At 45.0% G+C, this 12425-nt stretch overlaps 1 protein-coding gene across 1 annotated transcript in view; it reads right to left on the reverse strand.

The window, feature by feature from the left end:
• Positions 1-748: 748 nt before the first annotated feature.
• CR2 (complement C3d receptor 2) overlaps positions 749-12425 on the reverse strand; it is a 38122-nt gene continuing 26445 nt past the window's right edge. Inside the window, exons 19-24 of the mRNA XM_077839563.1 lie at positions 9752-9934; positions 9038-9175; positions 3981-4157; positions 3178-3360; positions 2262-2444; positions 749-951 (exon numbers count right to left, since the gene is read on the reverse strand). Coding sequence (XP_077695689.1) covers positions 749-951; positions 2262-2444; positions 3178-3360; positions 3981-4157; positions 9038-9175; positions 9752-9934 — 1067 coding nt within the window. The remainder of the gene's footprint in view (positions 952-2261; positions 2445-3177; positions 3361-3980; positions 4158-9037; positions 9176-9751; positions 9935-12425) is intronic.

The raw sequence follows: 12425 nt of genomic DNA on the forward strand, positions 1-12425 counted from the left end.
GTGCAGACTACAATGATATTAGCCAGGTTGGAATTGCTTTGAGTGCTCACACACAAAGTTGAAATAGTATGATTAAATCTGCTTTAAAAAAAAAAAAAAAAGCACCTTTAGTTAAGCCCTTGCAACTGTGTGTGGGGATCAGGAATTAGAAACAACTAATGCAGATATGTTCAGGAGACATATACACATTGAGTTTATTTTGTGTAACTGTGTAGCTTTGTTCAACTAAAAATTTGAAAACAATCTCTTTTCCCTCCCAGATAGGTATTGTCTACACAGCCCAGGATACATTTTATCTTGTCTGCACACAAACTTGCACTGGTTTAACTAAATTGGGTTTAAAAAAAGACCTGTCTAGCATTGGAAATCTCTATGTAAAGCAGGCCTCAAAATAGACAGGGGGTTTGTGTTGCAGATTCTGCAAAGGGCAAATCTTATTTCAACCTCTATTGTCATTTGACCACTAGGTGGAAACCTAACACAGGGCATGAATTTTTCCCATTTATTCTATACATACTGGATCTACAGACTGGTACAGGTTTCAGAGTAGCAGCTGTGTTAGTCTGTATCCACAAAAAGAAAAGGAGGACTTGTGGCACCTTAGAGACTAACAAATTTATCTGAGCGTAAGCTTTCGTGAGCTACAGCTCACTTCATCGGATGCATTCAGTGGAAAATACCACTGAATGCATCCGATGAAGTGAGCTGTAGCTCACGAAAGCTTACGCTCAAATAAATTTGTTAGTCTCTAAGGTGCCACAAGTCCTCCTTTTCTTGAGACTGGTACAGGAGGATCCCAGGTAAAGTCATGTTGGCACTGTATCAGACTGCTGCCTTCCAGCACATAACCGTTGTCACATTCCAGAGTAACATTAGTTCCAAATTGATATGTACTACTACCCGCTACTGCCTTCTTACTACCTTGAACTTCTGGGAATGCACATCTGATCTCTGAAATAAAGGTTAGCAAAAACAATATTTCAAGACGAGGAAGAAAGTAAGTTACAGAAGATGTGATTGCAATTTTTTTAGGTGTAATCAGGGCCATCGCTAGGGGGTGTGGGACTGACCGCACCAGGCCAAATGCACGAGTCTGTGGGGCCCCCAAAGGACGGGGCCCTGAGCGATCGCCCCAATTCGCCATACCCAAGGCATGGCTCTGGGTGTAGTTATATTCACTTATGAAGGTGACAAGAACAAACATGTAATCCTACTACTGTACCAAGGTGTAATTTGCTGCCTTGTCGCTGGAGGAATGCAGACATACAGAGCAAAATCCTAGCCCACTGAAGTCAGTGGGAGTTTTACCAGGATTTCAACTCATAGTCTGTTTCAGTCTTTAGTTTTTATGCACTCTCTCAGTACTGCATTGAAGAGCACAACACAGCAGGAGAATGACTTCAGGCGCTTCAAGGCAGGCAACTGCCATTTTATTTTTAGTTGGTTTGCAGGGGAAAAAGACATTAAGTCATTTCTGTCCTTAACGTTTTGTAGAACAGCACAAGCATGATAGGACAAAATCAGAAAGGCTAAGGAACAAAATGGATTACACATAGCAAGGGACATAAAAGGAAATAAGAAGAGGTTCTTTAAATACATTAGGAGCAAGGAGAAAGACAACGGAAATTGTAGGTCATCTACACAGTGGGGAAGGAGAACTAATTGATGACATCAAGAAGGTTCAGGTGTTTAATGCCTATTTTGCTTCAGTCTTCACTAAAAAAGTTAATGGTGACCAGATACTCAACATAATATTAACAAGAAGGAGGAAGGAACACAAGTCAAAACAGGGAAAGAACAGGATAAAGAATATTTGGATACGTTACATGTATTCAAGTCAGCAAGGCTTGATGAAATTCATCCTAGCGTAATTAAGGAAGTAGCAGAAGCACTCTCAGAAATATTAGCAACTATAGTCAAGAAGTCATGGAGGATGGGTGAGGTCCCAGAGGGCTGGAAGAAGGGCAAACACAGTACCTGTCTTCAAAAGGGGGAACAAAGAGGACCCTGGGAATTATACACCAATCAGCCTAACTTCAATATCTGGAAAAGATACTGAATATTAAAAAAATATATAATTACCTAGAGAATAACAAGATAAGGAATAGCCAGCATGGATTTGTCAAGAACAAATCATGCCAACCAATCTAATTTCCTTCTTTAACAGGGTTACTGGCCTAGTAGATAGGTGGGAAGAAGTAAACGTGATGTATCTTGATTTTCTTGATTTTAGTAAGGATAGAACCTAGATTCTCTCTTACCCTGTGTGCAGGCTGGAACAGGAGGATCCCACGTTCCATCATCTTGGCACTGAATCTGATGGCTGGCGTTCAGGATGTAGCCAGGATCACATTCAAACCTAACCGTGTCCCTGGGTCTGTAGACAGGTCTATGTCCAGGTACTTTTCTTCCATTCTGGATTTCTGGGGCAATGCAGAGAACCTCTGAAATTGAAAAGGTGCAGAAGGCGTCAGCCTGCCCGGCAAGCAGTGCTGTTCAGTGGGTGCTTGGCACCTGTGTTCTGCACTGGCTGCCTACCAGTTTCTGGGGAGAGTTTATGGTGTTGCTTTTAACCTCTCCACTGCAAACACTATCGTGCAAGCCTGCCTAAAACCACATCCCACGGGGTACTATACTGCTCCTCTTGTGGTGAAGAGAGTCCCCAGAGTGATCCCTCTCAGTGACAGAGAGATCAGGGCTGGCAGGAGAGCTTCCTGTGAGGGACCCTCAATTGGAGCCTACTCCTTGTGCTTGCTGTTAGACAGTACAGGCCTGTTGGCCTTTAGGGGACACACTGCAAATCTTTCCTGTTCACTCAGTGTGTAGCAGGGGTAGAGATTGGAGGCAGAGGTTTGTGTGTCTGCCTGTGTGTGTGAGGGGAGCGAGAATATTAGTTTCTAGTTTTTGTAATTCATGTAAAGTGTGGTAAGGGTTTCAGACAGATGCTTTTAAAAATATTTTCCTCGTGAGTATATATCTGTGCATACGCACGTAGGAGTATGGAGTGTGCATACAATGCCTTTATTTTCAAAAGCATTTATCTCATCTTCAGTCTAATTAAATGGAGCTTTAATTCCCTGCTATTAATTCTGTTTCACTGGTGAGCTTGTCTTTCGAGTTAAAACCTGTTGTATGAGCTTCTTCCTCTTAGTTCTAGGTAACAGAAAATAAATGCACCTTCACACTGAGGAGGGGGAGGGCTCCATGTTCCAGATGCCGCACAATAAATTGATGCCTGCCCATTAAGAGAATAGCCGGGCTCACAGCTGTAATTTACAGACGTTCCAGTGGTGAACACTGCCAAGGCCTGGACGCTGGGCTTCCCATTGGTGATGGCTGGAGGAAAGGAACACTGCAGCACTATAGGGAGGAAAGAGAGTCTTAACTGAACCAGAGCTCATGCAGGCTAAATTTATAGGAGGGAAAAGATCCACATGCTCATTTTGAGTTGTACCCAACACGACAGCAGTGACCCTAACGCACACCGGGGTAAAGCTACCTATTCTCCATTCCCTCGACCTCATTCACATCCCCCCATATATCTATGTAGCGCGATGACTCAGTCATGCTTCTTGACACCCACAGACATGTTCTCAGCCATCTTAGTAAGGCTCCAACAGTTATTTCCACTGTTTATTTTGTGTTTACATTGGGAATTCTGCCACTTTGGAACCATTCATTGGTTGGATGGCTAGTTGGGTGGGGCCTTCTCTAAGTTCCCTTAACTTGGGAGGGAGGTTAAGTGGGAGAACCTGGCCAGGACTCAGTTCTTCAGGGATCTTTTCGGAGAGTGGAAAAGCCCAGATACTTTGGAGAGGAGCATGGGAAACACTGGGATAGCGACACAGATATTTGCATTTCCCTTTTCAGATCTCAAACTAATCCCACAGTCCTTTTGGACTTCCGGCTCAGCCCTGCCAGATCTGACTCATCACAACAGGATCAAAGATGATCAACCTCAAAGCCTTAGTCACACTTACATCTTTCACAGACAGGGACAGGAGGATCCCATCTACCGTCATCTTGGCACTGAGTCTCAGGGCTGCCGCTCATGGCGTAACCAGGGTCGCATTCGAACACAACCATGTCGCTGGGTCTGTAGGCACGCTGTACCCCATTTGTTCTTCCATTCTCCACTTCTGGGCTTACGCATGTTGCTGAAAGGGAAAGCATAACAAACCCTTTAGACTCTAACGCACTTGTGGGATGGAATAGGCAGTTTACCCACTGAGACATTTCCTTTGACAAGTCTTTTACTTCACTTTCATAAGTATTTCTACATTCTCACATCCTCAGTAGCAATTCTTTCAGCATGAACATTACCCAGCTGCACTCACAGAACCATTCACCACTGGTACAAGTGGATGCAATGCCACTGAACTTAAAGGAGCTCCTCTTGCCAACAGTGACTTTGGCCCATGTCTCTCATTGGAAGTTTAGTTTCCAGCTGTGGAATTTGCTGAATTGGTGGCTTGTCTCAAAGTTCTTGTGGTGTCTATTTAAATCCTTTTGCGTGTCTGACGCACCAAGCGAGAAAAAGGGAAGCAGCAAAAAGAACAGAAACGCACCTTCACATTGAGTGTGGGGGTTGCTCCAAGGTCCAGACGCCGTATAATGAAGTGATGCCTCCCCAAGAAGGGAGTAGTCAGGATCACAACGGTAATTTACAAACATCCACCACCCAGAAAAAATATCAGGCTCCTTTAAGCATCTCAGTTGGACAACCAAAATCCACTGGACAATTTAGGTTCACTATTTAGTGTCTTACATTGCAAGAGCTAACGGCCGATTGCTTTTCTGAATCTTTTACTCATTTGTAACACTCTCATCCCCACCCCATTATAGAAAAGAGCTTGACTGAAAGACCAGTGTGAGGGGGAAAATCAGAAGTTAGTTCACGATTATTCCACGTGCAGGAACTAGAGGCCATATTCCACCTCCAAAGGAAGAGTGAAAAGCGTGTGTAGTTACTGGAATTTTATCATAATTGATAAAAATAGTGAAATTCAGCAGAGGAAGCAGAAGTACCACCCACAAAAGCTGCGGTGGACCAAGAAGTTATTGAATATCATCTTCTAAATCACTTCCAGTTCCCATTTCAAGATGGACAGACATGAGGATCCTGAGCAGAAGAAGATAAAAGTGCTCTGCTTTCACCTTTATGGTACAGTAATTCCCCTCAGCAGACCCATGGCTCTTGCCAACTTGGGTCACTTCTCACAGCTGGTGCAGCTGGAGGAATCCTGACCCCCAAATGCATTGTGGGAAAGCACAAGCTTTGCAATAAAACAGAAGGGACAAAATTACTCATCCCCACTGCTCTCAGAGCCCTGCCCGCAACCTGGTTCATTTCTTATCCTCTACGTCTGTTCCTAACAACTGGGACTATCCACCTCTCCCCTCAAACCAGTCTGTAAAGTCTCTGGTTTTGAGGCGAGCAGCAGGCAGGACAGATTCAGACGGGGTTAGTGCTGGAGGTTCTCACGGATCAGACAGAAGGGAAACCTGTTTCTAGATGCATAATACAAACAAATCAGAGTTTGGACACTTGCCTAGCTCACAGACTGGCAGAGGTGGATCCCACATGTCATCAGTTTGGCACTGACTCAGACTGTGACCCTTCATGGTGTAGCCGGGATCGCACTCAAAGGTAACACTGTCATTATATAAATAGACATGTCTATCACCAGATACTCTTCTTCCATTCTGGATTTGTGGGGCTGGGCATCTAACCTCTGAAAAAGAAATGCTTTAGCTGAAACACATGGCCAGAGAGGAAGAAAAACATCTCCGCAGCCTAGACAGCTCTCAAGCCTTTTTTAGGCTCTCAGCATTTTCCCTGTAACTTGTTGCACTAACCAATATTATTCCGACTTGAAACTGCAGATTGTTGTGGGAAATGTGGAGGGCCACCCTGTGAGGAGGAGATGGAGATACACTGGTAACAGCGTAGGTCCCTTCATGGCAACCTTGCAAGGGTTCTCTCCTCAAGCATTGTCCTGTGTACAATTCTCGTCATGCCTATAACCCTGAGAGGCTCTTGTGGTTAAAGTCCTGGCTCGGGATTTGGAGATCTGGATTAAATTTTTGGCTGTGCCACTGACCAACTCCATATATCACCCGGATAACACACTAATCTCTGTGCCTCATTTCTCCCACTGTAAAGTGGAGATTATAATTCTTCCCTCCCTCTTAATTAACATTTGTGAGGCAAGCAGAAAAGAGAGAAAAGGGCACGTAACCACATGGACAGACAGTTGTGACCTACTTACGCTCACAAATGGGATCACCACCACTCCATGCAACATGCATGCCAGAAATCTCACATCGTCTGTAAGGCTGTCCAATCAACCGGTGCCTGGAGTTAGGCAAAGGGGGTTATCAGTTCTTACCTATTCCTTTGGTATATGAGTTCTCCTGTGAAGCTCAATTATTTGTGAAGCTCTTCTCCCCAGCCACAGCAGGTGGGGACCAACACCACTGACTACTGAGTGATGATCATAACAGAAAAGGCTCCTTGCCAACTCAGAACTCCCCAGCCCCCTGTAGAATTAAACCACAGAACAGAATCCAGTGTAGGCCCAATGAGCTGGCATTCTTTGAGCCAGGGGATCCAAATGTCCTTCCTGTGCCCCCAAGTCCTACTTACCACATCAGCAGAATCATTCTCCTCCATGGAATCACAAGCCATATGCAAACAAGTAACAACATTTTCTCCCAGCACTTTCTGGCAGGTTGCTGGCGGAGGGGTATTATTATGCCTGATCGAGAGGGGTTTTGATTTTCTCATAACCGATGAGATAAGTTTTTGAGGGAGTGGGCCAGGCAGACCCAGCTGGGGTCTGGCTAGCTTGAGATACTTAAATTAAGTCAATCAAGACTGTTGTAATGCATGCAGGAGTAACGCCCCACCCCAGCAGAGAGGTCCAAAACACAGACGCTATACAGCAAACCTCAGCTGAGCTGGCTCTGGAGTTCAGCAGCCAGCTGTTGTTATAGGCAGTGTCAGTGAAATGAGACTTTCTGTGGTCACAGGTTCTTCCCTTTTGCCCCCACATAGGACATGCTCTACAAGTGCACAAGCCAGCACTACAGCTGCAGACCTTTATTTCTCAGACCCCTGAAGCACAGTCCTCATCTTCAAATGGAGAGGGCAAGTGACATCCTCTTCTGCTACCTTATCCCCAGCGCTCTCACTCAGGCACCTTCCCCAGCAGGGTTTCCCTTGGAGACACCTCATCAGTCTGGCAGGTGGGCAGTTAGTCAGTGATAACCCTTCCACCCAACTCCGTATGGGAAAACAGCCAGATCCAATTATTCAGAAGAAGAACTGTTCCCATGTCAAAGCAAGGGTAAAATCCAAGAGATTCCAAGGTTTGCCCTGGTCACTTGGATCCTACTCTCCACAGGAGACATCTGTGCTCAGCCAGCACCTGCAGGCAGAGCATTCAGCTGGCCAAATTGCAACTAAAGTTTCTACAATAAATGACAGAGCATGAATGAAGAAAAGAGGGAGACTTATTCCAATCCATCTTTCCTCGCATATAAAAATTATATTGATTGAGCCAAGAAGATGGAGGGCTGCTTTAATATGGAAGAGTAAACTGCTTTCAGGAGTTGGGAGAATATGAGGATATCCATTTGTGTTCCACAGCTGTAAGCGAAGCACAAGTAGTCAGCTCAGGCAATCTGAAACTTACCCTTCTTCACATGTGAAGTAGACGGTTGACCCAAAATGGGTATCTGTTACAATAACTCTGCCGTTCTCCGGCTCTCCTGGATGACCACACGATTTCTCTGGTGGAGAACAAGGCTAGGATTAGGGTGCTCTCTTTCAATGAAACAATGATCCCAGGGATCTGTCAATATTTAACACACTCCACAAAGAAGACATTTAGAAGGCTTAGAACAGGCACAGCTAGAGAGAACTTTACGAATGACTATTAACTATTTAAAGGCACATTAGTTGTGTCCACGCTGCAAAATGTTAAGGCCATTAAGACCTTTACTGAACCATGGAAACAAAATTCATAATGATATTCACTTTTACAGAACTTGAGTGCTTCTGACCATGTTCGATTTTCAAGGCATGTAATAGTGGATTGTATATGCGGGTGTCTACTGTATCCAGTCCGGCAAGTATAGTTTATAGTCTTCCCAACAGGAAAGGAAGACTGATTTTTATACTCGCTCTTCAGCTCAGCAAAGCTTAACCTCGTTGGGACATCACAGCCATCTAGAAAGAAAGGAAACACACATGAGAAAAAAGAACCGTATCCAGTCTGCTGGTATGTACCACGTCAGGTGCAGGTAGATACAACAACAGTGTTACAAAGAAATGACTACAGATCTGCTTTATAAATATTCTTCCAGGTGTTACACTAGGATTGAAGCCGAGGGAAAGAGAACGTTCAGACAAAGTGCTAATGCAACAAAATCCATAGCTGGAGACCGAATCTCAAATAACACACACACAGGGCCAAACTTACCACTGGCACAAGAATCTCTATTTCCGAATCAACTAAAACAACATATGCACCTGCCCTGTTTACCTCTGGTCCTAAAATCCATCCTTGGGCTGCCCTACTCCCAGGATGCTAAAATGTGCCATTTTTCAGTAGTACTGTCAGTGAAAAACTAAAGTATCCCAATCGTGGCTTCTGGCCTGAAAGAATAGGACTCTATAGGTTCAGCAATGCCCAACGGAATTAATATCCACCTAGAGAATCATCTGTTAAATGGCCCAAGCCCTTCACAAACTGATACGACATCCCATTGACGCAAGACACTTCAGTTCTCTCTTACTCTCATTGAGCGGCTGAGGCTGAGCTTCTTGTGCCGGCAGAGATTATAGCCCTGTGTTTGTCCCTGGGGATCTGTTCCCAGCTGTGAATTTTGTTGCATTAGGTGGTGTGTCTGAACATTCTTTCTCTCGCTATCCATCCTGTTGGGATACTGACAAAAGGAAGAAGCCAACCGAAAATCCATTCACCTTCACATACAGGAGAAGGGTGGCTCCAAGTTCCAGATGTGGTACAATAGATCGAAGCCTCTCCACGGAGGGCGTAGCCAGGTTCACAGCTGTAGTTCACATATGTTCCACTGGGGAAAGCTGCCAAAGGCTTGGCATTGTGCTTCCCTTTGACAATGACCGGAGGTGGGAGACACAGCAACACTAAAGGGGGGAGAGAGGATGAAGAATATTTCAGGGAAAATCTGATTCCTGTTCAAGAAGAGCATAAAATAGGCTGGTCTCCAGGAGGGGGAAAAGCCCAGGATGCCTGTGTTGTGTCAAACCCTGCATCGCACCGGTGATGCAACACATCCAAAAAAGATTAAATATCACCGACCTCGATTCCCCTTCACCCCGAACTCAGATTTTCCCAATCTGCTCCTTTTTGGTCCCTAGAAATCGCCCTTCCCTCCCTTAAGAATCCAAAATATAATTTGTGGAGAGTGGGACGAGTTCTGCTGATTTGTGTTTCCATTCACAGCTTTAGGATGCTCAGTGAGACAGACCGTTGCCAGATCTCTGCCTGTCAGGAGGGCAGGGCAGGATGCAGGGGATCAGCTATCACAGAGACGAGCACACTCAAGAAATTAGGGGGTGGAAAATATTTGTATGTTCCCCATTCACAGCTGAAAAGTGACCCCTGGATTCAAAGGACGTTTATTTTTTTGCGTCCAGGCACATTCCTACCAGATGTTGATCATCTCAGTTACTCAGGAGACAACGTTGATTCACACTTACCTTGTGTGCAGGCTGGAACAGGAGAATCCCAGTTTCCGTCATCTTGGCACTGAATCAGACGGCTGCCGTTTAGGGTGTAGCCAGGATCACATTCAAACCTAACCGTGTCCCTGGGTCTGTAGACAGGTCCACGTCCAGCTACTTTTCTTCCATTCTGGATTTCTGGGGCGATGCAGAGAACCTCTGAAATTGAAAAGCCACAGAAGGCATCAGCATGCACTGCTGTTCAGTGAGCGCTTCACACCTGTGCTCTGGACTCTCTGGGAAGAGTTTATGGTGTTGCTTTTAACCTCTAAAATGCAAACAGTATCGCGCAAGCCTGCAGAAAACCACATCCCATGAGGTACCGTACTGCTCCTCTCGTGGTGAATAGAGTCCCCAGAGTGATCCCTCTCAGTGACAGAGAGAGCAGGGCTGGTGGGAGAGCTCCCTGTGAGGGACCCTCATTTTGGCACCATGGTCTTTAACAATACTGGCCTGTTCGCCTTTGGGGGACACACTTTCCTCTTTACTCGCGTGTAACGAGGCAAGATGGGGATAGCGTGCCTGTGAGTGTGAGGGGAGTGTGGAAATTAGTTACTAGTGTTTCTAATTTATGTCAAGGGTGCCTCGGGTTTCACACAGCTGCAGCTTTTTAATGTTTCACTAATGTGGTGTGTATGTGTGCACAGGAGTGCAGAGTTTGCATTCAGCACATTTATTTTCAAAAGCATTTGTTTTACCCTGTGTATAATTATATAGAGTTTTAATTCCTTGCTGTTAAATTTGTTGCACTTGTGACCTTGTCTTTTGAGTTAAATCCTGTGGTAGGAGCTTCTTCCTCTTAGTTCTTTTTGGAGAATGGAAAAGCCCAGATACGATGGAGAGGAACACAGGGAACACTGTTGATAACTACACAGATATTTGCATTTCCCTTGTCAGGTCTCAAACTAATCCCACAGTCCTTTTGGCCTCCCGACTCAGCCCTGCCAGATCTGACTCATCACAATGGGATCAAAGCCTTAGTCATACTTACTTCTTTCACAGGTGGGGACAGGAGGATCCCATCTACCATCATCTTGGCACTGCGTCTCAGGGCTGCCACTCAAGGTGTAACCAGGGTCGCATTCAAACACAACCATGTCTCTGGGTCTGTAGGCATGCTGTACCCCATTTGTTCTTCCATGCTCCACTGCTGGGCTTACACATGTTGCTGAAAGGGAAAGCATAACAAACCCTTTAGACTCTAGCGCAGGCGTGGGATGGAATGGACTGAACCATTTCCTTTGGCAAGTCTTTTACTGTAGTTCAATTTCATAACTATTTCTATACTATCACATCCCGTTGTCACTTTTATCAATTCTTTCAGCATGAACATTACTGAGCTGCACTCGCAGAATCCATCAGCACCGTTCCAAGTGGATGCAATGCCACTGAACTTAAAGGAGCTCCTCTTGCCAGCAGTGACATTGGCCCATGTGTTTCACTGGAGGTTTAGTCCATAGCTGTGAAATTTGCTGCATTGGTGGCTTGTCTCAAAGTTCTCATGGTCTCAATTTAAACCCTCGTGTGTGTCTGACACACCAAGCGAGGGAAAGGGAAGCAGCTAACAAAACAGAAAACGCGCCTTCACACTGAGGGAGGAGGCAGTTCCAAGCTGCAGACACTGTGCAATGAAGTTATGTCTCCCCAAAAAGGGAGGAGCCAGGATCACAATGGTAATTTACAGACACATCACACACACACACACAAAATCAGGCTACTTTAAGCATCTTATTTTGGTCAACCAAAACTCACTGGACAATATAGGCTCACTATTCAGTGCGTTACATTGCAAGTACTTAATGCCTGTTGTTTTTTATGAATCTTTAACTCATTTGTAACAATCTTGTCCCCACCCCATTATAGATAAGAGCTTGACTGAAATACCAGCGTGAGGGGGAAAAACAAAAAAATGGTTCCATGATTATTCAGCGTACAGGAACTAGAGGGTCATATTCCACCTTCATAAAAACATAAGAACGGCCAGACTGGGTCAGACCAAAGGTCCATCCAGACCAGTATCCTGTCTATCGACAGTGGCCAATGCCAAGGTCACTCACTCCGGGGCACCTAACAGGTAATGATCAAGTGATCTCTCTCCTGCCATCCATCACCCGCCTCTGACAAACAGAGGCTAGGGACACTGTTCCTTACCAATCCTGGCTAATAGCCATTAATTGACTTTACCTCCATGAATTTATCCAGTTCTCTTTTAAACCCCGTTATAGTCCTAGCCTTCACAACCTCCTCAGGCAAAGAGTTCCACAGGTTGACTGTGCGCTGTGTGAAGAAGAACTTCCTTTTATTTGTTTTAAACCTGCTGTCCATTAATTTCATTTGGTGGCCCCTACTTCTTGTATTATGGGAACAAGTAAATAACTTTTCCTTATTCACTTTCTCCACACCACACATAATTTTATAGACCTCTATCATATCCCCCCGTAGTCTCCTCTTTTCCAAGCTGAAAAGTCCTAGCCTCTTTAATCTCTCCTCATATGGGACCCATTCCAAACCCCTAATCATTTTAGTTGCCCTTCGCCGTCTTATTCTGTCCCTTTTTTAATGATTCCTAACATCCCGTTTGCTTTTTTGACTGCCGCTGCACACTGCATGGATGTCTTCAGAGAACTATCCAGGATGACTCCAAGATCTT

Source organism: Eretmochelys imbricata, chromosome 21 (assembly GCF_965152235.1).
Source record: "Eretmochelys imbricata isolate rEreImb1 chromosome 21, rEreImb1.hap1, whole genome shotgun sequence".
NCBI classification, from domain to species: domain Eukaryota; kingdom Metazoa; phylum Chordata; order Testudines; family Cheloniidae; genus Eretmochelys; species Eretmochelys imbricata.